Source organism: Apodemus sylvaticus, chromosome 19, assembly GCF_947179515.1.
Source record: "Apodemus sylvaticus chromosome 19, mApoSyl1.1, whole genome shotgun sequence".
NCBI classification, from domain to species: domain Eukaryota; kingdom Metazoa; phylum Chordata; class Mammalia; order Rodentia; family Muridae; genus Apodemus; species Apodemus sylvaticus.
In genome coordinates, this window is record NC_067490.1 from 36,943,448 (window position 1) to 36,967,127 (window position 23,680).

Here is a 23,680-nt window from a genome sequence, read left to right on the forward strand (position 1 = left end):
GTCTCTCTGATTCAAAGAGCAATCAATACAGAAGTGAATAATGCCAACATTTAGATCTGTCTTGGATTGCGGAGGTTTCTGTTCCCGATTTTAAAACAATGTCTTGGCACCAGAACAAAACACCACTCATCAGCTCCCTGGGGTGAGAGAATTTTTAGTGTCTTGGTGCTTTGGGTCTGACTTCCCACACACTGTGAGCCTTTATGGGCCTGGATTACAAGTGAGGCTGTTCCTAGATCAGCAGCAGGTTACAGAGATATAAGACATTGTTCACATTTCTCTCTCTCTTCTGCTCAGCAAAGGGCAAAGGCAACAGGGAGCACTCCTGCATCAAAGGGAGGAATACCTTGCTAAGACAAAGACGGGAGAGGACTACTGATGAGTATCTAAGTCACAGACCGAAGAAGAAGAGAAGTGAAGATCTCTTCACCTACCAGGAGAGATGTCTCGTCCTGCGCACAAGAGGCCAGAATATCACAAAATAGTAAGACCTTTCTGTCAAAGAGCCTTGCCTCTCTCTCCCAGCAAATGTTTTCTCAAAGGATGTTTGGTGTATTTGGGGGACGTGATGCTGCTACAAGCAGAAGTTTTCAGTGAAGCAAAGATGATGCTTAGTGAATGACCCTTCTGCAAATAGTTACGAGCATCTCTTAATACTGTAGCAGAGTAATCAGTTTCTATACAGATTTTTTTGTTGTTGTTTTTTTGGGTTTGTTTTTTTCCAGACAGGGTTTCTCTGTGTAGCCCTGGCTGTCCTGGAGCTCACTCCGTAGACCAGGCTGGCCTCGAACTTGGAAATCCGCCTGCCTCTACCTCCCAGAGTGCTGGGATTACAGGTGTGCGCCACTACTGCCACCCAGCTTTTTTAATACAGATTTTTAGGTTAGTCTTTGCTGATGGATGAGTTGAATAAAGGTATCAAATAATCCTTTCACCTTTAAGATAAAATATGAGACCATTAATCAATTCTTTTTATTTCATGTTATATTAAGAAGCAAATAAAATGTAAAGTCAATTATGTATAAATTGAACAGGAAAAGATTGTCAAAACACTAGAAATCAAAAGACTGTCATTAAAAATACATTGCCTAGTAATAAATGTGTTTGCATTTGGCATGAACCCTTGTCCTTTTTATATCTTCTGAATTTACTTATTGCTAAGACCTTTTCTTGGCATATTTAATTTGAAGCAAGACTTTTGGGTTTGTTTTATTTTTTGCTTTTGTTTTTGTTTTGATTTGTTTTAAACCTCTCACCCTAGCATCAGTAATTCAAATGTTACAGGTAGGAAAACTTAAGGTTCTGTTTAATGCTGTATTAATTATTTCAGGGACTGGTGGGAATTTAGTGTTATTAGGTGATTTTATCCCTCTGCTCTTGAGACTTGTGTGTGTCACAGTCAGAAATGCCTACAAATATTTCTGGTATGTGACACAGTCAGAAATGCCTACAAATATTCCATTTGGCATCCTGGACTCTTGAACAATCTGTCTGTTATCTATCTAATGACAGAAACATATAGTACATAATTCATATTATACCTGAATCATTACGCACATGTACACACACAACAGTTAAAACATTTTTATACTAGTGTATCCAAAACCACTGAAAATAATTACTAGAGTTCTATTTATACATTGAAAGTGATTGATTTTATTGTTTTAAAAACTATCAAGGCCAGGCAGTGGTGGTACATGCCTTTAATCCCAGAACTTGGTAGGCAGAGGCAGGCAGAGTTTCTGAGTTCGAGGCCAGCCTTGGTCTACAGAGTGAGTTCCAGGACAGCTAGGACTACAAAGAGAAACCCTGTCTCAAAACAAACAAACAAACAAAACAAAACAAAAACAAACAAACAAACAAAAAAAAAAAACCTATAAAGAAATTCCTGTTGATATTTCGTGGGATGTGTACTATGGCTGTAAGACCTACAAAGATATGCTAGATATGCAGTTGAATATATAATCTCTGGTCATGATGCAGGATGACATTTTTGGACTGTACTTAAAACTTAGGAAATACACGTGTCTCAAGGTATATTAGTATATCCCGTGGGAGAGACTCCCTGAGACTCAAGGCAATGGGTGATAGAGGCCCAATTTCTTCTCCCTCCTCCATACAAATTTTTTTTACATAGAATGAAAACAAATACATTCCTCCTCTTCCTCTCCCATTTTCTTCTTCTTCCTCCTTCCTCTCCCTGCATTCTTCCCTTCTCTCCTCTCCCTGCCCTACCTATCTGCCCTTCCCCTCCCCACAATTCCCATTTGTTTACGTCTATGCTACAACACTGGTAGATTGTAATACTGTTTTCTGCTGTGGCTTCTTCTATGCTAGGCCAAAGCTTCATTTATAAATCATGGGTGTTTGGTGTGTTCTGTGTTGAAGTTCTTGGAAAACAGGAATAAAAGTGGGTATAGTGACCCTCAGTATTAGGTTAACATTATTTTTGTCCATGTCTCTTGATTACATCCCTTATTTCTTGGTAAAAGTACTAACATTATTTTCCTATACCTGAATTGTTTATTTTACTATAATACAAATTAACATGTAATATAAATTAACTTATAATATATATGCTACATATACTTTAGATATTTTATTTCTAGTTTCCACATAAATTGGGTCCATATGTAATAACTAATATTTAGATTCTTTTAAAAATTATCAACAATAAATATTTCCACTTGATAGAGAAGCATATTTGTTATGATATAAACCCACACATTTCATTTAGATGTCCCCCTCCCAGTGGGGATCGTAAAGAACTGGGTTAACTTTGGAATTATTTGTACAAAAGAATCATGGTGTTTTAGAGAAGTTATTTGGTTTAATAATAATAATTGTATTGTTTTTTAAAGCCCTTCACATCCATCTTTAAAATATGAGCCCATACATTATCAGACCCCTGCTCCCCTGCTTATGAAGCTAAGACACGTTATGGTAGAGCTAGAGACGGCCCTCCTTGTCTGAAATCCATATTGACCTCTTACAAAAATCTAATACTGTATATGAAACAAGTTTATTTTCAGTAGTGGTCTGCTCCCTCTGCACATGGACCTCCATGATTAGCTCTGGGGTAGAGTTGGAACATGGAGTTGGAGGAGCTGTTCTGGCTCCTGGTGGCTGACAGGCTGCTGTGTCCTCTGGGTCCTTCATTTAGTCTGCAGGATGGACAGTGTAGGTGGGACATGTTCTCACGAGGCTTTGTTCCCTTTCAGAAGCAAGACAGACTTTTTTAAACAGGCAAATCACATTTTCTTTTCTGATTCCTTTCTTTTCCTTTCCTTTCCTTTCCTTTCCTTTCCTTTCTTTTTTTTTTTTTAATTTTCTAAAAAAAGCATTACTGGACTTATTTTTGCTTATAACTCAATCTAAAAATTGGATCATAATTTTGAGTTCTATATTTTTAAAAAGGGCAATTTAAAATGCCTTTAAAATGTTCCTCTTTTCTTTAAGCAAAAAGCAAAAAGAATTCCAGCTGGCTTTCTACTGTGGTTGGGATCATCTTGAAGTCCTTCTTCGCAGATCTAAGACTCAGAAGAGGCTATGCAGACCCATGGCGAGCCTTGTCAGTTATCCATTCCACCTGAAAACAGGCAGTGGGAAGCATAAGCTATCCCAGAACAACAACAATAATATGAGAAATAAGTAGTAAAAAGAAACTTTTCCACATTAAAGAACACATCATAGTATGCAGTCGTTGCCAATATGTAGGACGCTGTTCTCATGTAAAAGCATCTGCTCCTCCCAGCCCAGCGATGTGTGTAGATGCAGACGACAGCTCGAGAGTGCAAGGGTGGGAAAGGGGAACCGATGATCTCTGAGCGTGATTCCAACACATAGATCAAAAATAAATGGCGCACGATCTACTGTCATGGCTGCCTGTAACAAACCCATCCACATTCCCTCTACAGAACAAAGACCTTTTTGTGCTCACCTATGGAGCTCTGGTTGCCCAGCTATGCAAGGATTATGAGAAAGATGAAGATGTGAATGAATACTTGGATAAAATGTAAGTGGTGCTCTCCTTGCCGTAGGTATTTACTGCTTATCGGTATCACTGCATTTTCTTGTTTCTAATGGCTTGCTCCACGTCACCAGCTCCTCCTGGCTTCTGTGAGCAACATCTGAGACTGAAACGTGATTTCTTACTCAGCTTAAAATAATAGAAAGGAATTTTCCTCTAGACCTGTCAAAATATAGACTTCTCTTTCCTCAGGTTAGACAGGATTTCTCCATAAGTCACTTATACGAGCAACTGAAGTGATGGAGCAGAGAGGTGTTCTTTTGGTAAGATGATAGAATATGCAGTTCCACTTTGAATTTTCACAATTCCTTACAGTGGATTACATTGTGATGTATAATATGTAATTCCTTAATCAGGGGTGGCTTTGGGGGGCTGTGCAATAAACAAGCAAGCAAGCAGAAACCTAATAGTCACCCAAGAAGAAGACCGATGTGCGAGGAACTCATTAGGAAGGAGAGGGTTTTCTTTTCTTCTTGTTTTGTTTTGTTTTTCTTGTATAGTACTTTCACTGCTTGAACATTTTCAAAAAAGCTCTTCTATAGAAAAACCCAACCTCTCCTTTTTATAAAGAAAGCCCCTTTTCCTTTTTATTTCACTAGTGAAGTTTCTTCCAGCTTATATTCAACCTTCATCTAATTTCCCACAAGTAAGTATATGATCATCAAGTGATGGCAATATTATCATTCATTTTAACGTTTTTTAAATGCTTTACGAGCATATATGTATTATACAATACATAATAGTGGGTTTCACTATGACTCCTTCATACGTGTTCACAGAGTATTTTGATATACCTACTCCCACTAACCTCGTCTCCTCCCCTTCCTTTTCTCTGCTAGCCCCACCTCTGCTTTCATATCTTGTGTATATCCCGTGAGTTTCGTTGGGATTATTTTTAGAAGAATGAGCGCCCTACCAGTGGCTATACCACTAAACAAAATGTCTCTCCTTCCTCCATCAACCATTACCTGCATAAAGACAGAAGACTGGGACTCCCCACACACACCTCTTATAACAAGTGTTGATTGGTCCACTGTTGTACAAATGGGTGTGTGGTTAGTTACAGCTGCTGAGAGTGCAATTGTCACTTCAAGCCCAGGTGTTGGCACTCCTTGTCTCTCCCCATGGCTCCATCTCTTACATTCTTTCCACTTCTTTGCCCTCAATGTTCACTAAGCCTTGAAAGGAATATTAATGAGGCCCTACTTTTGGCTGGGCATTCAATGGTCATTTATTATCAGTATTTAGAGTATACCCAAGTCATTACTAACAACAACAACAACAACAACAAAAAGCTTCTCTTACCAAACCCAGGAGAAGCACTAATTTTTTTTGAAGTTTTTTATTTGTTCTCATTATGAGTGGTTGTGAGCCACCATGTGGTTGCTGGGATTTGAACTCATGACCTCCAGAAGAGTAGTCAGTGCTCTTAAGAACTGCTGAGCCATCTCACCAGCCCAGGAGAGGCACTGTTATACAAATATAAACATGGTTATTTATGGAACAGTTTTATATGTTCATCATGTCCATGTAGCCAAACAGCAACAGTAGCTTCCCTAATAGGGTCTAGATCCTCCCCAGCCGCAGGCTTCTGAGTAGGTTCTTCTCAAGGAGAGATCATCAGGTCTAGTCAGAGAGAGGTTTCCACATAACAGACTTGCCATTATCACATGAGTTTACTCACCTTACCTGACTGGCCGGTATTGTTGCTCACCGGACCCACAGCTGAGTAAGACTGGTAATGACAATTCTCCCAGCAGCCTGCATGACACCCAAGTACTATGATTGTGGCCAGTAGGGAGGAAACTTCTAGGCCAGTGCTAGCTTGATTTATCTATGTTTTGCGAACAAGATACATAGTGCGTATCTTTAGCAATAATTCTTGACTTGGATATCTTAGTTTTGATGGAAAACGAATAGCACTTGCAATTACTTGTATTATTTTAGGACCTCAGGGACCTCTGTGACCAGCAACTATAGTGAGATAGCCCAACGTTGGCACTGAGATTTTTGTTTAAAAACCTATGACTTCTGGGAAGAGTTTAATCTACCGCATGCGATATAGTCCTTAAACTTGTTTTTTAAATTGTTTATTTATTTATGAGTAGAGTGTGTGTATATATGTGTGTGTGTGTATGTGTGTGTGTATACAAGGGTGTGGGGCTGTGCATGTGCGCTCTCATGCACATGCTGTGACATATATGTAGAGGTCAGAGGGACTAAACTAGTACCCATGGAGGGACCCATGGCTCTAGAGACATAAGTAGCAGAGGATGGCCATTTCAGACACCAATGAGAAGACAGGCCATTGGTCCTGTGAAGGGTCGATGCCACAGAATAGGGGAATGAAAATCAGGAAAGTGGTGGGGGAACAGGGAGAGGTGGGGTGGGATGGGGGTTTTTGGAGGGTTAGCGAGAAAAGGGGGTACCATTTGAAATGTAAATAAAGCAAATATCTAATAAAAAGTATATGTTAAAAAAATTATGGCTTCTGGGAAGTTTAGTTCTCCTCATATGATATAGTCCTTACACTTGTTTTTAAAATTATTTATTTATTTATGAGTATAATGAGTGGGGGAGGGGTGTGGAGGGTGTGCATGCGTGCTCTCATACACATGTTGTGGCCTATGTGTAGAGGTTAGAGGACTGAAACAATTCTCCCACTTTATGGGCTCTGGGGATGAATTAGGCCTGTGCACAAATACTTCTACCTACTAAGCCATGTTGCCAATTCTCCACCTTAACTTTTCTTTTTTTTTTTAAGACAATATATCTCACTGAACACAGAACTCACAGATTATCAAAGCTAGCTGACTGGCAATATCTTCTGGTTCCCCTGGTGGTAGCGTTATAGACACATGTCACTGTGCCTAGCTTTCACATATGTGCTGGTGACCTGAGCTTCATCCTTCATGTGTGCATAACAGGCACTTTATTGACCGAGCCACCTCCCCGGCCTGCCTATACTCATATTGTTGGTGTGGCTTATCAAGTTCAGATTTCCTTACACCATGTTTGTTGACCCAGTCCGACGACCTGTCCTCATCTGCCAACTGCCCTTCCCATCTAAACTGTCCTACATCTAGAGTTTTTTTAACCTATTAATTATGGACACTGGAAAGTGCTATAGCAGAATAATGACTAGGAAATATGTATAGATTATAAGATTTATTCAGGCAGGGTGAAGGAGATATTGAGCTTAGGTTTTTAAGAGTATTAAAAAAAGGTCCATTAAAGCCAGGCAGTGGTGGTACATGCCTTTAATCCCAGCACTTGGGAGGCAGAGGCAGGCAGATTTCTGAGTTCGAGGCCAGTCTGGTCTACAAAGTGAGTTCCAGGACAGCTGGGGCTACACAGAAAAACCCAGTCTCGAAAACAATCAACAACAACAACAACAACAACAACAACAACAACAAAAGGTCCATTAAAAAGGGTGTTTTTCCAGGAGCAGAGATAGTCAACACAAGGGAAAGCTTGAGAAACAAGTTTTAAATTCTTATTTTCTTCTATTTTCATGTGCTTGTACTCTTCTTGTGGGGAGGGTCCTTTCTGGGTAGAATATGCATAGTTTTGTTGCATTTCTTGATAATTATATTTGCCAAGAAGCACACTTCCTCCCTGTGTGGGCACGCACAGCCTCCTCCTTTTTCTCCTCAGCTGAACGAACTGCCTGACCTCATGAGAGCTGACGTCACTGGTTAAGCTTGGGACCCAAGCGTCCAATATAGCATTTGCAGAAATGATCCCCAAATTATTTGATTTCTGTTAGTGGATCTTGTATGATTTTTGTGAATTAGTTGTAGAAGACAAATAAAATAAATAAAATTTTAAATAAAATTTAATTAAATGTAAATAAAAATATGTTTGGTGAACTGAGTGCTTAGCTTAACAGTTAAGAATGTAATAGTAGGCAAGGAATGAAGTCTGAGAGGCTGTAGCAAGGCCTTGCTTAAGAAAAAAGGTTTTGCATTTGAATATTTTGAATAGCTTCTAAGAGCATTTTGCACTGTACATATCATGTATAAACTCGTATGTTGTAGAAAGGTATCCTTTGGTAGAAGCCAAATATATACATAACTGTGTAGGTACAGTATATACATTTTTAATCCTTCTGCCCTATGGCTGATCTTATAGCTATGTGTTTTTTGATGTATTTTTATTTTATTCAATATATTTTTTATTTACATTTCAAATGATTTCCCCTTTTCTGGTCCCACACTCCCCGAAAGTCACATAAGCCTCCTTCACTCCCCCTGTTCTCCCACCCAACCCTTCCCACTTCCCTGTTCTGGTTTTGCCTTATACCGCTACACTGAGTCTTTCCAGAACCAGGGGCCACTCCTCCGTTCTTCTTGTACCTCATTTGATGTGTGGATTATGTTTTGAGTATTCCAGTTTTCCAGGCTAATATCCACTCATTAGTGAGTGGATACCATGATTGATCTTTTGAGACTGGGTTACCTCACTTAGTATGATGTTCTCCAGCTCCATCCATTTGCCTAAGAATTTCATGAATTCATTGTTTCTAATGGCTGAATAGTACTCCATTGTGTATATATACCACATTTTTTGCATCCATTCTTCTGTTGAGGGACATCTGGGTTCTTTCCAGCTTCTGGCTATTATAAATAGGGCTGCTATGAATATAGTGGAGCATGTATCCTTATTACATGCTGGGGAATCCTCTGGGTATATGCCCAGGAGTGGTATAGCAGGATCTTCCGGAAGTGACATGCCCAGTTTTCTGAGGGACTGCCAGGCTGATTTCCAGAGTGGTTGTACCAATTTGCAACCTCACCAGCAGTGGAGGAGTGTTCCTCTTTCTCCACATTCTAGTCACCTGCTGTCTCCTGAATTTTTAATCTTAGCCATTCTGACTGGTGTAAGGTGAAATCTCAGGGTTGTTTTGATTTGCATTTCCCTGATGATTGATAAAGTTGAGCCTTTTTAAAGTTGTTTCTCTGCCATTCAAAGTTCTTCAGGTGAGAATTCTTTGTTTAATTCTGTACCCCATTTTTAATAGGGTTATTTGGTTTTCTGGGGTCTAACTTCTTGAGTTCTTTGTATATGTTGGATATTAGACCTCAATCTGATGTAGGGTTGGTGAAGATCTTTTCCCAATTTGTTGGTTGCCGATTTGTCCTTTTGATGGTGTCCTTTGCTTTACAGAAACTTTGTAATTTTATGAAGTCCCATTTGTCAATTCTTGATCTTAGAGCATAACTATTGGTGTTCTGTTCAGGAACTTTCCCCCTGTACCGATGTCCTCAAGGGTCTTCCCGAGTTTCTTTTCTATTAGCTTCAGAGTGTCTGGCTTTAGGTGGAGGTCCTTGATCCATTTGGAGTTGAGCTTAGTACAAGGAGACAAGGATGGATCAATTCACATTCTTCTGCATGCTGACCTCCAGTTGAACCAGCACCATTTGTTGAAAAGGCTATCTTTTTTCCATTGGATGTTTTCAGCCCCTTTGTCGAGGATCAAGTGGCCATAGGTGTGTGGGCTCATTTCTGGATCTTCAATCCTATTCCATTGATCTGCCTGCCTGTCACTGTACCAATACCATGCAGTTTTTAACACTATTGTTCGGTAGTATTGCTTGATTGAGGTCAGGGATACTGATTCCCCCAGAATTTCTTTTGTTGTTGAGAATAGTATTAGCTATCCTGGGTTTTTTTGTTATTCCAGATGAATTTGAGAATTGCTCTTTCTAACTCTATGAAGAATTGAGTTGGGATTTTGATGGGTATTGCGTTGAATTTGTATATTGCTTTTGGGAAAATGGCCATTTTAACTATATTAATCCTGCCGATCCATGAGCGTGGGAGGTTTTTCCATTTTCTGAGGTCTTCTTCCATTTCCTTCTTTAGAGTCTTGAAGTTCTTGCCATAAAGATCTTTCACATGTTTGGTTAGAGTCAGCCCAAGGTACTTTATACTGTTTGTGACTATTGTGAAGGGGGTCATTTCCCTAATTTCTTTCTCAGCCTGCTTATCCTTTGAGTATAGGAAGGCTACTGATTTGCTTGAGTTGATTTTATAACCAGCCACTTTGCTGAAGTTGTTTATCAGCTGTAGGAGTTCTCTAGTGGAGTTTTTTGGGTCACTTAGGTAGACTATCATATCATCTGCAAATGATAGTTTGACTTCTTCCTTTCCAATTTGTATCCCTTTGACCTCCTTATGTTGTCTAATTGCCCGAGCTAGTACCTCAAGTACAATATTGAAAAGATAAGGAGAAAGGGGGCAGCCCTGTCTCATCCCTGATTTTAGTGGAATTGCTTCAAGTTTCTCTCCATTTAGTTTGATGCTGGCTACTGGTTTGCTGTATATTGCTTTTACTATGTTTAGGTATGGGCCTTGAATTCCTGTTCTCTCCAAGACTTTAAGCATGAAGGGATGCTGAATTTTGTCAAATGCTTTTTCAGCATCCAATGAAATGACCATGTGGTTTTTTTTCTTTGAGTTTGTTTATGTAGTGGATTGCATTGATGGATTTCCGTATATTGAACCAACCCTGCATCCCTGGAATAAAGCCTACTTGATCATGGTGGATGATCATTTTTATGTGTTCTTGGATTCCGTTGGCAAGAATTTTATTGAGCATTTTTGCATCGATGTTCATAAGGGAAATTGGTCTGAAGTTCTCTTTCTTTGTTGGATCTTTGTGTGGTTTTGGTATCAGCATAATTGTGGCTTCATAGAAGGAATTGGGTAGTGTTCCTTCTGTTTCTATTTTGTGGAATAGTTTAAAGAGTATTAGTGTTAGGTTTTCTTTGAAGGTCTGATCAAATTCTGCACTGAAGCCTGTGCTATTTTTGGTTGGAAGGATTTCTATGACCCCTTCTATTTCTTTAGGGGTTATGGGACTGTTTAGATGATCTATTTGGTCCTGATTTAATTTTGGTATTTGGTATCTGTCTAGGAAATTGTCCATTTCCTCCAGATTCTCCAGTTGTATTGAGTATAAGCTTTTGTAGTAGGAACTGATGATTTTTTGAATTTCCTCAGTTTCTGTTGTTATATCCCCCTTTTCATTTCTAATTTTGTTAATTTGCATACTTTCTCTCTGCCCTTTGGTCAGTCTGGCTAAGGGTTTATCTATCTTGTTGATTTTCTCAAAAACCCAGCTCCTGGATTCGTTGGTTCTTTGTATGATTCTCTTTGTTTCCACTTGATTGATTTCAGCCCTGAGTTTGATGATTTCCTGTCTCCTACTCCTCCTGGGTGAATTGGCTTCTTTTTGTTCCAGGGCTTTCAGGTGTGTCGTTAATCTGCTAGTGTGTGCACTCTCTATTTTCTTTTTGGAGGCACTCAGGGCTATGAGTTTTCCTCTTAGCACTGCTTTCATTGTGTCTCAAAGATTTGGGTATGTTCTGCCTTCATTTTCATTAAATTCTAAAAAGTCTCTGATTTCTGTCTTTATTTCTTCTTTCGCCAAGTTGTCATTGAGTAGAGCATTGTTCAGCCTCCATGTGTATGTGGGCTTTCTGTTATTTTTGTTGCCATTGAAGACCACTCTTACTCCATAGTGATCCGATAGAAGGCATGGGATTTGTTCGATCTTTTTATATTTGTTGAGGTCTGTCTTGTGACCAATTATATGGTCAGTTTTGGAGAAGGTACCATGAGGTCCTGAGAAAAAGGTATATTCTTTTGTTATAGGGTGAAATGTTTTATAAATATCAGTCAAGTCCAATTGGTCCAAAGCTTCAATTAGTTTTATTGTGTCTCTGTTTAGTTTCTGTTTTCCTGATCGGTCCATTGAGGAGAGTGGAGTGTTGAAGTCACCCACAATTACTGTGTTAGGTGCAATGTGTGCTTTGAGCTTTAGTAAAGTTTCTTTTATGAATGAGGGTACCCTTGCATTTGGCGCATAGATATTCAGAATTGAAAGTTCTTCTTGGTAGATTTTTCCTTTGACCAGCAAGAAGTGTCCTCTGTATCTCTTTTGATGACTTTAGGTTGAGAGTCAATTTTATCTGATATTAGAATGGCTACTCTGGCTCATTTCCTGAGACCATTGGCTTGTAAAATTATCTTCCAGCCTTTTACTTTAAGGTAGTTTTTGTCTTTGACATTGAGGTGTGTTTCCTGTATGTAGCAAAATGTAGGGTCCTGTTTCCTTATCCAGTCTGTTAGTCTATGTCTTTTTATTGGGGGAGTTGAGTTCATTGACATTAAGAGATATTAAGGAATAGTGATTATTACTTCCTGTCATTTTCGATGTTATTTTTATATTTGAGTGGTTATCTTCTTTTGGGTTTGATGAAAGAAGGTAACTATCTTGCTTTTTCCAGGGTGTCGTTTCCCTCCTTGTATTGGAGTTTTCCTCCTATTATTCTTTGTAGGGCTGGGTTTATAGAAAGATATTGTGTAAATTTGGTTTTGTCATGGAATATCTTGGTTTCTCCATCTATGGTGAATGAGAGTTTTGCTGGATATAGTAGTCTTGGCTGACATTTGTGTTCTCTTAGAGTCTGCATGAGATCTGCCCAGGATCTTCTAGCCTTCATAGTCTCAGGTGAAAAGTCTGCTGTGATTCTGATAGGTCTTCCTTTATATGTTACTTGGCCTTTTTCTCTTACTGCCTTTAATATTCTTTCTTTGTTTAGTACATTTGGTGTTTTGATTATTATGTGATGGGAGGTATTTCTGTTCTAGTCCAGTCTGTTTGGAGTTCTGTAGACTTCTTGTATATTCATGGGCATCTCTCTCTTTAAGTTGGGAAAGTTTTCTTCCATAATTTTGTTGAAGATATTTGCTGGCCCTTTCAGCTGTAAATCTTCACTCTCATCTATACCTATAATCCTTAGGTTTGGTCTTCTCATTGTGTCCTAGATTTCCTGGATGTTCTGGGATACAAGCTTTTTGCATTTTGCATTTTCTTTGACTGTTGAGTCAATGGTTTCTATGGTAAATTCGGCATCTGAGATTCTTTCTTCCATCTCTTGTATTCTGCTGTTGATATTTGCATCTATGGCCCCTGATTTCTTCTCAAGGTTTTCTTTCTCCAAAGTTGTCTCCCTTTGTGATTTCTTAGTTGTTTCTACTTCTGATTTTAGATCCTGGATGGGTTTGCTTAGCTCCTTCACTTGCTTGTTTGTGTTTTCCTGTAATTCTTTAAGAGATTTTTGTGTTTCCTCTTTCATGACTTTTGCTGTTTGACTCACTTTTTGCACGCGCCGGGCCAGGCAAACAACTTCCTGGCCAGGTTTGCACACTGATGGCCCCCCCGAACAGCCCTGGGCCTGAGTGCAGGCCAATGCCCCACGATGTTGGCCTTGGGTTATATTTGCGTATCTCAGTCTGTCTGATTTTTCTGGTGCCCAAGATCCAAGATGGCGGAGAGACTCTCGTAACTGACTGGCGGGAGGCAGAGTTCTGATGTGATAGGTATGTATTATAATAATTAACAAATATCGGACTCTTTAGAGGCCCTTGTTCTACTGTTTCTTTTTTGGAGTAGACATTCTGCTCTTACCTTTGTGGTTAGGAGCCTTGCCTTTAATGGCGAGCCACCTCTTTCTCCTGCACAGATGGCACGCTCTTAATAAATAGTATGTATCAGCAGACTTGGTGAATTATTAAGGACTCTGACCTCAAATCCATTTCTCCATAACTGCCAAGCTACCAAAGATCTTCTGCATTTTAGCTTCCAAGGCACAAGTATTGCCTTGGAAAATACCAACTCTCATTTTCTTGGGTTTTCTGTTGCTTTGTCCAGATGGTTTCATTTTTCTGTTTCTGTATGGCTGTGACAGAAATAGCCTTTTTTCTTGTTGTTGCTGCTGATGGTTTTAAAAAAATAATATTCCTTCTTCTTTCTTTTGTAAGGTCTTATTTCTGTAGCTGGATGATAGCACCTTAAAAGACAAAGACTGTGGCATCTCTTGGTGTCCTTCTTAGAAACTTAATTTCCTCAGGCTGGAGAGATGGCTCATTGGTTAAGAGCACTGACTGCTCTTCCCAAAGGTCCTGAGTTCAATTTCCAGCAAACACATGATAGCTCACAACCATCTGTAATGGGATCTGATGCCCTCTTCTGGTGTGTCTGAGGAGGGCAACAATGTACTCACATACATCAAATAAATAAATCTTAAAAAAAAAAGATTTTAAGAAATTTTAATTCCTCAAGGTGTCTTGTTCAAGGAGGCTACTGGGCCATCTTAGCCACTTACTCCATTATGTTATGAAACCCCAGTGAAAGCTTTCTGAATTTTACTTTAGCTACTATTAGATGTAGTGGCTTGGGTGGGGTTAATAGTAGGTAAATATGCACCTTCCCTGGACCTATCATTCCAGCATCTATGGAGCAAAACATACATTTTTTTCTGAAGTTGATTGCCAACCTAGAGAGAGAGAGAGAGAGAGAGAGAGAGAGAGAGAGAGAGAGAGAGAGAGAAAGGAGGTAGAGATAGGGAGAGGAGGAAGGAGACAAGGGGGACCGGGGAAAGAGAAAGGGAGATAAACTGGAGAGACTTAAGAGCTAAAACCTTTAGTGGCAGCACAATATATCTCTCTAGTTCCTTCCCCTCTTCCTAACTCAGCTCCTCTTATAATTGTAGCTCTCCTGCCATGACGAACACACTAGAAGTTTGAATATCTAGAGCCACATCTGCAAACATAAGTTAGCAAGGATCTTATGCTGTTTCACAATGGCTAACAATGAGGAATATTAGGCTGCAAGCAAGCATCCTTCTCTGAATTTACAGTCAAGTGTGGGCCAGTCTCTCCTCCAGTTAGACTCCTCTGCTTGCAGAGACTGATTAATATTTACTGGATGTGCTGATCTCTGTTTTTGTGGTCCGCAGAACACACAAAACCATTACCTAAGACAGTTTGACCTGTTAAATTTGGGCCTAGTTTGTTGTCCATCAGGCAAATTACACTTTACTTCACCCACAGGGGTTACAGCATTGGAACGCGGCTGGTGGAAGATTTTTTGGCTCGATCCTGTGTGAGAAGATGCCACAGTTATTCAGAAATTATCGACATAATCGCCCAGGTAAATGCATTTCTGGTTCTGTCAATGTGTCTTGAAAACATGTCAAGTATGAGGGTATATACCTATAATCCCTATAATACCTCCATTTGGGAGGTTGAGGTGAGGGGATTGTGAGTTCTAGGCCTGTGCTAAATAGTATGTTCCAGGGACGCCTAAGCCACATGGGATTCTGTCTCAAAAACAGAACAAACAACAATGAATAACTAAAATTTTTTCTGAGTTTAACAGTCTTCAGTTCTGACTAGACAGGTTCCATCTGCATATGTTGCTAGATTTTGAAAGAGGAGATTATGATAGAAAAGCTTTTTATTTTCATACAGATACATAACTATTATGAACTGAAGACCAAGTTTCAAAACTGACTTCATTATATGTGTGTGTATGTGTATGAGAGAGAGAGACTGTGTATGTATATGAAAGAGTATATATGTGTGTTATGTGTATGTGAGTATGTGCATGTGAGAGAGAATGTATGTATTATGCATGTGTGTTGAGTGTGTGTGTGTGTGTGTGTGTGCGTGTGTGTGTGTGTGTGTGTGTGTGTGTGTGTGTGTGTGTGTCACATTAGTAGTGGTGTTTCACAGGAGATTGGGAGGGTGGCTTGGCTGGTGAAGTTATCTGTTACACAGGCATAGGGACCCAGGTTGATATCCCCAGCAGAGTTGGAAAGTTCTTGGATGAACTCGGGGTGCCAATCAGGGAGCCATCCATTGCAGAACAATCTGCATAAAGAGGTCTCCAGTGGTAACAACATCCCTGGCATGTTTTGAAGGTTGGTTAGTCTCAAAGACTGAAGCAGCTGCAGAAATTCAGTCCTTTGCAGAGCCAAGGTGTAGCCTTGGAAGCTGTGAAAGGAACAATTCTCCCAGGCTGACGCCTCAGGTCACTGACTGGAGGATGGACCAGTGGAAGCCTGAGTGGGTTTCTAAGAAATGGTGAAGGCAGAGACAAGCAAGGCAGTGAGGGGTCAGATCCTAAAGTCTTCAGGCTTCTTCCTCTGAAAAGAGCCGGCCAGGCCTTCGGAAGTCTCCCATTCTGCCTCATCCTATAGGTCTGTGACAATGCCCAATTAAATTATCAAATCGTTCCCATTGATCCCAGTGGTGACTCATTCCTCCATATCTGACCCAATGTTCTAGGTTCCCAAAGAAATACACACACACACACACACACACACACACACACACACACACACACAGAGCCTAATTTATATTTTGATATACCTAAAACAGCTCAATGGCTGGGCCACTTCCTAACCTAACCATGTGGCTAATCCATCTCCCTCCAATATTCCCAAGTTTTTACTAAAATCTATATTCCATCTTTGCTGTCCTGGACCTGGTCGGGTAAAAAATGAGACCAATCAGAGAAAAGCTGTCAAATCCATAGGGAAAGGGGGATTCTAAATCACCCAAGAGTTGCCAAAATTTCACAATCAGGCCTACAGATCTCTACTTCTGCAGAAGTATGGAAGCAGGTACTGATTTGTTTTGATTTTGTTTTGTTTTATTTTTACAAAGTTTTGTCAGTTTCTCGTTGCTAGGCATGTTTTTTTTCCTGGCTTCTGCCAGCTACTCAGTGTTGGGGCTTTGGCTGTTGATCCAGCCTGGGGTTTCTGTTCATGATTTGTGTTTCCTTTGCTTTGTTCCCACAATACAAATCCTTTGCAAGTGCTTAGTGGAGGTCAATACAGCACAATGGGCAACCTTACAGCAGACATGCCCCAAACGAGTACCAAATGTATCCCAGTGCAAGGGACTAGCTTCTACCAACATCAGAAATTATTCCCTGATGCAGTATTTTAACAAGAGAAAAGTAAAGCAGATTATTATCAGATTATTCTTTTAAACATCAGTTAAGAACAATAAGTAGTTGAGAATTGGGTTTGTGTAGCCTGTTATTAAGAACTGGAGGTTATTTTCTGTCATGCATTGAAAGACTGGAGCTCATCTGCTCTGTGCTCAGTACATTGGGATATACTGGGGGATACTGACTGTTGATCCAGACTGAATAGTGCAGCAGCACCAGGGGTCCTTTAGTTTCCTCTGGGTGTTATCCTTAGATCCAATCCCACATATTCATCTAAATCAGAAAAATCAAACAGAAATAGACTTCAAAAGAAATTGGCTTCTGTGCTGGCTGGTCTTATGTCAACTTGACACAAGCTAGAGTCATCTGAAAAAAAAGAGAGAACCTTAATTGAGAAAATGCTTCCATAAGCTTCTGCTGTAAGGCATTTCCTTAATTAGTGATTGATGGTGGAGGGCCCAGCCTAGGATGAGTGGTGCCATCCCTGGGATGGTGCTCCTGGGTTCTATAAAAAAAGCAGACTGAACAATCACAGGAAGCAAGCCTATAAGCAGCACTCCTCTGTGGCCTCTGCATCAGTTCCTGCCTCCAGATTCCTGACCTGTGTGAGTTCCTGTCCTGACTTCCTTTGGTAATGCACAGCAATGTGGAAGTAAAATAAAAAAAAAGAACTTTCCTTCAAATAAACCCTTTCCTCCCCAACTTGCTTTTTAGCTCACGGTGTTTCATCACAGCATTGGAAACCCTAAGACAGGTTCTATAGTAGCAAAGAAATCCATGTCAGAACTTTTAGCTAGATGTGTAATGGCATAAGCTATAATTCTAGCATTTAGGAGGCTGAGGCAGGAGAATCATGAGTCTCAGACCAACCTAAGCTACACAGAAATTGAAGCCAGCTTCTGAATGAGAGACCCTGTGTCAATAGAAAACAAAACAGAAAGAAATCGCTTTTTTCCTAATCAAAATTATTCTCCAAAGAAATCCTAACAAGTAATTTCTGAAGGTTGTTCTTGAAGGTGCCTAAGATGGCAAAAATCCCACATGGAATGTTCTTGTTACCTGTGCTCATTTGAAGAATGTTGTCTATGTGCTGTCAGTCATAGAAAGATGACACCAACAAAAAACAAAAATAACAATTCCAATATGTATGTATTGTCACGTATGTTTAAGGTGTATGTTTAGTCATTCAGGTTTTGGGACTTAAGCCAGAACTTGGTACTTGGTCAAACTAAGTATTAGTTGGAAAGTGGGGTGGGGGGGATACAAAAGAAGAGGGGAGGAAGGAGAGGGAAGAAAAGAAAGAAGCTTGTTGTTTAAGGCCTTCGGGACAAGAGCTTGTCTCTAACAGGCAAGGCTGTGGCATGCTCCTCACAGTGTTGTGGGCTCCCTCCGCCATTTCATGAGGATGCAGGTTGTGGATATCTGGTGGCAGTTTTCTCTCTAGAAATTGAAGAACAGATGTCTCTATGTACCAGATAGAGGAATCAAGTGGAAAATGGTATGTGAAGCATGAGGAAGAAAGGAAGGAGGGAGGGAGGGAGAAAAGAAGGAAAGAAGGGAGGGAGAGAGAGAGGGAGGGAGGGAGGGAGGGAGGGAGGGAGGGAGGGAGGGAGAGAAACAAGGAGGGAAGAAAGGGAAGGAAGGGAGGGAGGAAGGAAGGAAAGAAGAAAGGAAGGAAAGAAGGAAGGGAGGGGGAGGGAGGGAGGGAGAGAAACAAGGAAGGAAGAAAGGGAGGGAGGAAGGAAGGGAGGGTGAGAGAGAGGGAGGAAGGAAGGAGGGAAAGGAAGGGAGGGGAGGAACAAAGGGGGAAGGGAGGGAAGAAAGAAGGAAGGAGGGATGGGGGAAGACAGGGAAGAGAAGGAAGGAAAGAAGGAAAAGAAAGACAGACAGACAAAAAGAAAAAGCAAACAAACACAGAGAAAAAGATTAATATCTCAGCCAAAGTGAAAAAGGTCCACACCCTGTGGCCCCCACTAAGAGAGCACATTCTGTCTTTAACAGCAATAAAGTGTCCTCTACAGACGGCAGGTGCCAAACTGCGTAATATTTAACGGGCTAGACGCAAGAAGGTCAGAGTTAAAATTAAAAACACGCCTGGCACCCGCCTTCCATCACTCTCCTTTCTAAATGTTTCATGTCTCCTCAGCCGTCCTGTTATGTGTAAATTCCTCTGTCCTCAAGTGAGGTTGAGTTTCCACCCTGTCAGCTTCTTCTTCTTCTTCTTCTTCTTCTTCTTCTTCTTCTTCTTCTTCTTCTTTTTTTTTTTTTTACAATTCTCTCTTTTTTTAATATTTTTATTTTCTATATTCTTTGTTTACATTCCAAATGATTTCCCCTTTCCTGGATCCCCCCTCCCCATATGTCCTATAAACCTTCTTCTCTCCATCCATTCTCCAATCACCTCCCTCCTTTTTCTCTGTCCTTATATTCCCCTCCAATGCTAGATCAATCCTTTCCAGGATCAGGACCCTCTCCATACTTCTTCATGGGAGTCCTTTGTTATGCAATTTGTGCCTTGGGTATTCAGGGCTTCTGGGCTAATTAATATCCACTTATCAGAGATTGCATTCCATGTGTATTATTTTGTGATTGGGTTACCTCACTTAGGATGATATTTTCCAGATCAAACCATTTGCCTAAAAATTTTGTGAATTCATTGTTTCTAATTGCTGAGTAGTATTCCATTGTATAAATATACCACATTTTCTATATCCATTCCTCCTTTGAGGGGCATCTGGGTTCTTTCCAGCTTCTGACTATTATAAATAAGGCTGCTATGAACATAATGGAGCATGTGTCTTTATTGCATGCCGGGGGAATCCTTTGGGTATATGCCCAGGAGAGGTATAGCAGGGTCCTCCAGAAGTGTCATGTCCAGTTTTCTGAGGAACCGCCAGACTGATTTCCAGAAATGAATCCACACACCTATGGTCACTTGATCTTTGACAAAGGAGCCGAAAACATCCAGTGGAAAAAAAGATAGCCTTTTCAACAAATGGTGCTGATTCAATTGGAAGTCAGCATGCAGAAGAATGCGAATTGATCCATTCTTATCTCCATGTACTAAACTTCACTCCAAGTGGATCAAGGACCCCCATGTAAAACCAGACACACTGAAACTAATAGAAAATAAACTGGGGAAGACCCTTGAGGAAATGGGCACGGGGGGAAAAGTTCCTGAACAGATCACCAATAGCTTTTGCTCTAAGATCAAGAATTGACAAATGGGACCTCATAAAATTACAAAGTTTCTGTAAGGCAAAGGACACTGTTAAAAGGACAAAACGGCAACCATCAAATTGGGAAAGGATATTTACCAACCCTACATCTGATAGAGGGCTAATATCCAATATATACAAAGAACTCAAGAAGTTAGACCCCAGGGAACCAAATAACCCTATTAAAAAATGGGGTACAGATCTAAACAAAGAATTTTTACCTAAAGAAATTCGGATGGCCGAGAGGCACCTTAAGAAATGCTCAACATCATTAGTCATTAGGGAAATGCAAATCAAAACAACCCTGAGATTTCACCTTACACCAGTCAGAATGGCTAAGGTCAAAAACTCAGGAGACAGCAGGTGTTAGTGAGGATGTGGAGAAAGAGGAACACTCCTCCACTGCTGGTGGGGCTGTAAGATGGTACAACCACTTTGGAAATCTGTCAGCTTCTTCTTAACACTAAAGCGAACCTTTTCCCATTCTCACAAACAGAGCAGCCGTCTTCTGGACACCTCTTCCTTCCAAAGCCTGGTTTGCACCTCTTACTCATTTTTACTTCTTAAAAAAAAAAAAAAAAAAGTTGCTCTCCCCTAGAGTGATGATGTCACCTGCTTCAGGAGCATTTTGACACAGATGCAAGGTTGGGCTTTAGCTGTGAGCATGCCCACAATTGCTTTTCCTTGTAATTAGCTTTCATTAAAAAGACCTGGCCTTTGGCAGCATTATCTCATTAACCCTTTAAAGTTTCTTCAGAGGAAGTAGGGAGTAAATGGGGCTGAGTCAGTTTTCGATAACTAGGACAAATTCAGATGGGTTTAGTCATAGTTTATCCTCAGAGAGCACAGGAGAGGCAGGAAAGGAAGCTGCGCTGTGCTTTGCCTGCCTGACCTCTCCGACCGACCAAGCTCGGCGGCGAGCAGCCTTCTGCCTCCCTTCTGAAATGCGGAATGTCCACAAAGCCCGCACACAGTAGCCGTCCTGATTTCTGAGAAAGAAAGAGAGAGAAAGGAGAAATTTCAAACAAATTTACTAGACAGAGAAATGTGTGTCCAGGCAGGAAAGTGATTCTTCTGAATGAGTTAGAAGGCTGGGTGAAGACAGAGCGCTCTTGGACTTTGACGTCCACTCTGCACTTTCCTGCCTTTCAGAGTTGAGGGCTGGAAGGTTCACGGGTTAACAGAATTCTCTCTTTCTCTTATTTCCTTACTTTGGGCTTCCCAGTGGGAAGGTCATTCCATTGCTAGACTTCAGACCCTCCTTGCAATGTGTGTGTAGGATCTAAAATTTTGCCATCTAGTGGCCTGATGAAGTCTCACAGGAGAGGAGGGCAGCAACACATTTTCCATGATTTTTTATTGGAAATTTTCTTTATTTTCATTCCAAATGTCATCTCTCCCCTTTCCTGGTTTTCCCTCCAAAAATCCCTATCCCATTTCCCCTTCCCCCTGCTCCCCAACCCACCCACTCCCGGTTCCCTGTCCTGGCATTCCCCTATGCTGGGGCATCAGGCCTTCTCAGGACCAAGGGCCTCTCCTCCCTTTGATGTCCAACAAGGCCATCCTCTGCTACATATGCAGCTGGAGCCATGGGTCCCTCCATGTGTAGTCTTTGGTTGGAAGTTTAGTCCCTGGGAGCTCTGGGGGTACTGGTTGGTTCATATTGTTGTTCCTCCTATGGGGCTGCAAACCCCTTCAGCTCCTTGGGTCCTTTCTCTAGCTCCTCCATTGGGGAAGGAGATGATAGCTTAAATCTGGGTATAATTTTCTGCAACGTTAAAACAGATTCAGTTTTAAAATGTGACTTTATCATTTACAAGTTTTGTATTTGTACTCAAGGACAGCTACAAATATTACCCAAGATGTATCGGCAGGCTTCTGTAACAACATATCCTGGTTGTCAACTTGACACAAGGTAGAACAGCAGTTCTTTGTGTGTGTGTGTGTGTGTTGTTTCATTTTGTTTATTTTTTCTTTTTTTATTATATTCTTTATTTACATTTCAAATTATTTCCCCTTTCCTGTTCCCCCTTCCCCCCCCAAAGTCCCTTAAGCCATCTCTCCGCTCCCCCATTCCCGAATCAACCCCCTCCCACTTCCCTGTCCTGGTATTCCTCTACACTGCTACATGGAGCCTTTCTAGAACCAGGGGCCTCTCCTCCTTTTGATGTCCAACAAGGCCATCCTCTTCTACCTATGCATCTGGAGCCATGGGTAACTCCATGTGTACTCTCTGGTTGATGTTTTTGTCCCTGGGAGCTCTGGGAGTACTGGGTGGCTCATATCGTTGTTCCTCCTATGGTGCTGCAAACCCCTTCAGCTCCTTGGGTCCTTTCTCTAGCTCCCCCATTGGGGTCCCTGTGCTCAGTTCAATGGCTGGCTGAGAGTGTCCCCCTCTGTATCTGTCATACACTAGCAGAGCCTCCCAGGTGACAGCTATATCCAGCTCCAGAGCAGCAGTTCTTAACGTGTGAGTCTCAACCCCTCTGGGAGGTTGTAAGACCTTTCTACATGGATCACCTCAGACCATCTATCTACATATCAGATATTTACATTGTGATTTATACAGTAGCATAACTACAGTTATGAAGTAGCAACAGAAATAATCTTATGGTTGGGAGAGACACCGCAACATGAGGAACTGTGTCAAGGGGTCGCAGCACTAGAAAGGCTGAGAACCACTGAGCCGGAGTTATCTGGGAAGAAGAACCTATGATGAGAAAGTGCCTCCAAGATATTGACTGTAGGTAAGTCTGTAGGCATTTTCTTGATTAACAATTGATACAGAAGGGTCAGTCCACAGTGGGCTGTGATATCTTTGGGCAGATGGTCCCAAGGATATAAAAAGTATGTTGAGCAAGCCATGAGGAACAAGCCAGTAAACTATGTTTCTCCAGGTTTCTCTATGATCATGGTTTCTGCCTTCAGGTCTGCCCTGACTTCCTTCAAAGAGGGACTGAGAGGTGGAAGTGTATGTCAAATAAACTCTTCATCTCCAGGTTGCTTTTGGATGTGTTATTTTATAACAGCATTAGACTCCAAATTAGGATACTATGGCTACCACATCTGTTGGTTTAACGAGCCACTAATCAAAAATCATGAACAACAGATTTTGTCTACACAAGGGATGTACCTTTCTCCCCTCATCAGTATTTCCCAAACAATACAAGGTAATAGATATTTGTGTATCACTTATATTGTATAAGGCATTATGTGTGACCTAGAGATGATTTTAAATAATCCAGGAGGTTGTACATAGATTTGATTTTTTTGTAAAGTAACCTGAGTATCCACAGGCCTTGGTATCCATGGGAACCCAGGAGCCACTCTTTTGTAGAGAACACAAGACAGCTGTCATTTCCAATATATCTCAGAAGTATCAGAGCATGGCATGAAAACATTTCAATAATAAATAGATTTTCATCATAAAAGTCCAACATAACTCCCATCTATTATTTATGTATTTCTTACAAGACCCTTGCAGAATTGTTACAAAAGAGCCAAATAGATTTGGTATGTAACTGAGACACATATGATACTGTCAGTCACCCATGAGAAAAGACTCCTTGGCACAACCTCCTAGATTCATTTCCTGTCATTCTATTGCTGGTTTTTGTT

The 23,680-nt window shown here is 40.8% G+C and overlaps 1 protein-coding gene across 1 annotated transcript in view; it reads left to right on the forward strand.

Annotated features, from left to right (window-relative positions):
- Positions 1-442: 442 nt before the first annotated feature.
- The window catches only part of Trappc3l (trafficking protein particle complex subunit 3L), a 53,560-nt gene continuing 30,322 nt past the window's right edge, over positions 443-23,680 (forward strand). The window contains exons 1-3 of the mRNA XM_052163382.1: positions 443-484; positions 3,918-4,015; positions 14,936-15,035. Of these exons, the coding sequence (XP_052019342.1) occupies positions 443-484; positions 3,918-4,015; positions 14,936-15,035 (240 nt within the window). The remainder of the gene's footprint in view (positions 485-3,917; positions 4,016-14,935; positions 15,036-23,680) is intronic.